The sequence below is a fragment of the Perna viridis genome, chromosome 2 (assembly GCF_037379345.1).
Source record: "Perna viridis isolate PV_CMFRI_1.1 ecotype Kerala chromosome 2, ASM3737934v1, whole genome shotgun sequence".
Lineage (NCBI taxonomy): Eukaryota > Metazoa > Mollusca > Bivalvia > Mytilida > Mytilidae > Perna > Perna viridis.
This window is the reverse complement of record NC_142446.1, coordinates 7235718-7239655: the sequence shown is the minus strand read 5'-3', so window position 1 is coordinate 7239655 and position 3938 is coordinate 7235718. Positions and strand designations below refer to the sequence as shown.

General features: G+C 34.7%; 1 protein-coding gene across 2 annotated transcripts in view; it reads left to right on the top strand.

Annotated features, from left to right (window-relative positions):
* The first annotated feature begins 2 nt into the window (after positions 1–2).
* The window catches only part of LOC148623491 (uncharacterized), a 39197-nt gene continuing 35261 nt past the window's right edge, over positions 3–3938 (top strand). The window contains exons 1-2 of one of the 2 annotated variants that reach the window (XM_088565331.1): positions 3–242; positions 2586–2696. In XM_088565331.1, coding sequence (XP_088421457.1) covers positions 240–242; positions 2586–2696 — 114 coding nt within the window. In that variant the 5' untranslated portion in view covers positions 3–239. The remainder of the gene's footprint in view (positions 243–2585; positions 2697–3938) is intronic. The other variant, XM_088565330.1, reaches the window with a different exon arrangement.

Here is a 3938-nt window from a genome sequence, read left to right as displayed (position 1 = left end):
TCACCCATACGCATGCGTTCAAGCGGAAGTCAGCAGGAAAATTTACGCCCACGTGATTTTTATCCAATCGGATAGCGGAATTTCTTGATGACAAGTTGTTGTTTCATTTGGTCGTGGTAGCCAACTTTCATCTGTGTGATGAATTTGTTCGCCCTTTAAAGAAATTCTACTAAAGACTTCTGGGAGGATATTTGAATATTGTTTTATATTCGCATGCTTGCCAGATTACGTGAATAAATATGGTAAATAGTTTTAATAAGTAACCATTTCAAGAAAAGCGTCAGTTTTCATTTGTAAACAAGTCTTCCACATAATTTTGTGATCTTTCCCTCATGGCTGTATTTGTGTTACATTCAGTTTTGAAGACCAACATTGTCTGGTCTTTTGCATCATTTTTCGATCCTTACATTAAATTATTTATACACATTATCCCTATGCTCTTCGCGTAACAGTAACCAGGTTTATGCTTGCACTTGCGTGCATCATGTACAGTGGACATACACAAAGCGTCAAAGGTACTTGTACAGATGTACCTGTCTGTTACATACAAATTCTGCTGAGCTTGGACATCACCCTGATCAGCCTGAATAATGAAAGCATTACAATTCCAAATTTTAGCCACATTGTCCAGTCTTAAAGTCTCAATCAGCTCACCAAAATTTTATCCCTCAACAAAAATTGTATGATAGCTCATTTTTGAAAGAAAGATATCAGCAATCTATTAGATGTTTTTCTTAAATTTTGGGCATGAAAGGAGAGGATGACAAATCAGTTGGCAAGAATTACTTGCCAGCGATATGTATTCTGTGCCCAGTATAATTAACAGTTCTATTATTTGAATAAGAGTAAGAATATCTTATCCATATATTTGGATTGTGAATAACTACAGCAACAAGAAAGTTGAAAGTGTATTTCATAGTTATGCAAGGATCTCCATGGATCAAAATGAACACGTGGCTCACTCTGTGGTTAGACAAATTTTCATTGTGTCGCGTGTTCTTTCACACAAAATAAATTGCTAAAGAAAGTATGATAAGGTTAAATGAGACATATTTAATAGCACAAGCTTCAACAGAAATTTATAATCAACAATTATGGTAAATGTTTCTATCTGCACTGTCTAACTCAGTTATACTGAGGGGAAGTTTTCCTTTCCATATAGGCTTGATCATAGGTCCACAGCTCTGGAGAAATTAAAATTACTAGTAGGTGTGGTCATTTTGTTGGTGCCATTAAAAAAGATTTTTTATAATTTAACCACAAGAACTTGGACAGTCAAATGTCGTTTTCGCCCGAATCTGTATCATTGAACAATATTTTAGAGCAATTGAGAGTCGATCCATCACCCTTTCAAAAAAGGAGTGCAAATTGAAAAACTTTCTGTGTCGGATAAATGCCGATTTGTAATGTGTGACGCAAATTTGAATACATGGCACTCATTTTGAATTCATGGTGCAAGGAAAGTAACACATAGCGCCATGCAAAAAGAGGTGAACCCTGGTTGTGACAACTGTGATTAGTGAATGTAAGCTGAATACTGTAAGAGTAATCAAGGGAACCAAGATTTCTAGTGGAAATAAAAAGAGTGAAATTCAGGAACAAAGACCAGACATGAAAATAGACACACACAGCAAAGAACATAAAATAACCAAAACAATACATACAAAGCAACAAGTAAATAAGCAACTCCAATCAAAACTGGGAGCATGGACTAGGTGCACAGGTATGGTGAGGGTCCTTTGCTTTTCTAGGAACACCCACCAAGTTGGGCATAAAAGGTCAAGTCCGAGGTCGACAAAAGAAGAAAGGAAAAAAAAGTGAAACATATTTTAATGGTTTAAAAAAAGGTTAAGATTATATAATTCACTGGCAGCAACCAAAGTTTCTTTGAAAATGTGTAAGCATTTCTAATATTGTCTTTTTTTTAATGTTACCAAGAAAAAAATGGTACTCCCTAATTAAAAGGCCAAACAGACCCAATACCATTGATTGTTGTTGTTGATGTACAATGTATAGTGATTCCTACTGACAACAGGACTTGCATAAATCATTCATTTATATTTGCTACATCAATGGAATCAGACACCTCGATATATCTATTTTCATTTTTCCTTTGTACTACAAGACAATGGAAAATGCTCATTGGTAGAACCTAAAATTGTTACTTCACTGACCATGAAGACATAAGGATAGTTTACACCTACATGTATTTACATGTAACAACACTGAAAAGATAAAATAGATTGTTTAGTGCTCTTTTTTAGTTATTGCTTTAATTACCAAAAGTTCACTGCACACAGTAACTAATTTCCGAAAACTGAAGTTAAACTGTAAAAGAGGCACAAACATAGTAGAAATGAACAATTCAGTGTACATTCTTGTATTTGCCATATATATGTACAATACTTGTAGTATCCAACTTGTGATGTTTACCTATTTTGTCTTATCACATTGGAGGTTTTGTGTTCATGTGTGTTTTTTTTAATTCTTGCTTTAATATGCTAGGGGGAAAACCATTATTTTAATCAAAACAAAGAACTGAATTGAAGTCTGTTAACTTCTAACATTTTTTTGGCTCTTTTCAGACTGGTGATGAACCTCCATATTTAGCTGTGGGAACTGAAGTAAGTGCGAAGTACAGAGGAGCTTTTTGTGAGGCCAAAGTGAAAAAGCTTGCAAGATCTGTGAAATGCAAGGTTTGTATGATTCATTTTTGTCCCCATCCACAGTGCAGAAAGGGACTTCAAATTACCAGTGTTCATCTGTCCGTCCAAACTTTGTCGATGCAACTCTTCTGGGACTGCTACATAGATTATGTTCAAACTTTGTAGGGTTGTTATTTACCATATGTACATGTTGTTGATCATATTCATCCACCATTTTGATGGAGCAAATTTTAGGGGAATTATGGGACTTATTTGATTTTTACATGTTACATTATAGGAACACTATATGGATGCAACTCCTCTGAGACCCGAGCTCATGCTACTGGGCGATTCGGGCAATATAGTCGCCTTGTTGTCGCTCACTTTGCCCTCAGTCGATACCAAAAACAAGTGAAGTCGTCCTCTCATTTTCAGACATTGCTCATGATCAGGACTGAACTCTATCTTTTAGCAGTATTTTGACCAGAGTTGTCTCTCTGTGGATAACAAATTTTAAAAAATGGCCCCTGTTCGAGAAAATAAATTGCATAAAATCTACAAAATCGATCGAATATTCGGTTACAAAGAAGTATTTTAATCGGCATTTTGTTTCAAACATTTAAGACAGGATACAGAATTAACATTCTTCACCCCAGTTTATGATAATTCATGTTTTATCGTTCATATTTCGTTACAACACGTCCTAATTTGTCCTGCGGTTTCTTGGGACTTCAGTTAAATTTATCTCAATTGATAATCTGGTAGAAAACTTAAAGTGTTTCTTATGATCATCTTGTTTCATAACTGAAAGGTAAATTCTCCATTTCAACGGGACGTTTCTTAAGCGTGAGACAATTATGTACCGACCGCTGCAATATATGTCTAAAGTTTCAGTCTTGATTTTTGATTTGTCAGTAGTAAATTTTGAACGTGATTATTCATACTCTTGATCAACTTATGTCAAGAGGCTGGATATTTTGAACAAGAAATCACGATGGGTTAAGTGGGACCAGGAGAAAAACAAAATGAAAATTCCAACAGAATGTCACTGCTTGAAATTTTCTATTCCAGTCTCAAAAATGACAATAGTTAATAGGACAATGCATTGCAAGAAGCTTTGCTTTACTCAATCATATATTAATTTGCTGTAATAAATTTGGTAAGGGGTTGAGGTATAGATCAGAAATTCAATTTTATGAATCTATAATACAGCCAATCATTCAGTCAGTAGACTCATTTCATTTTGTCCAAAATATTTAGTTACTAACACATTTAGCTGAAAAGAAAAAGTAA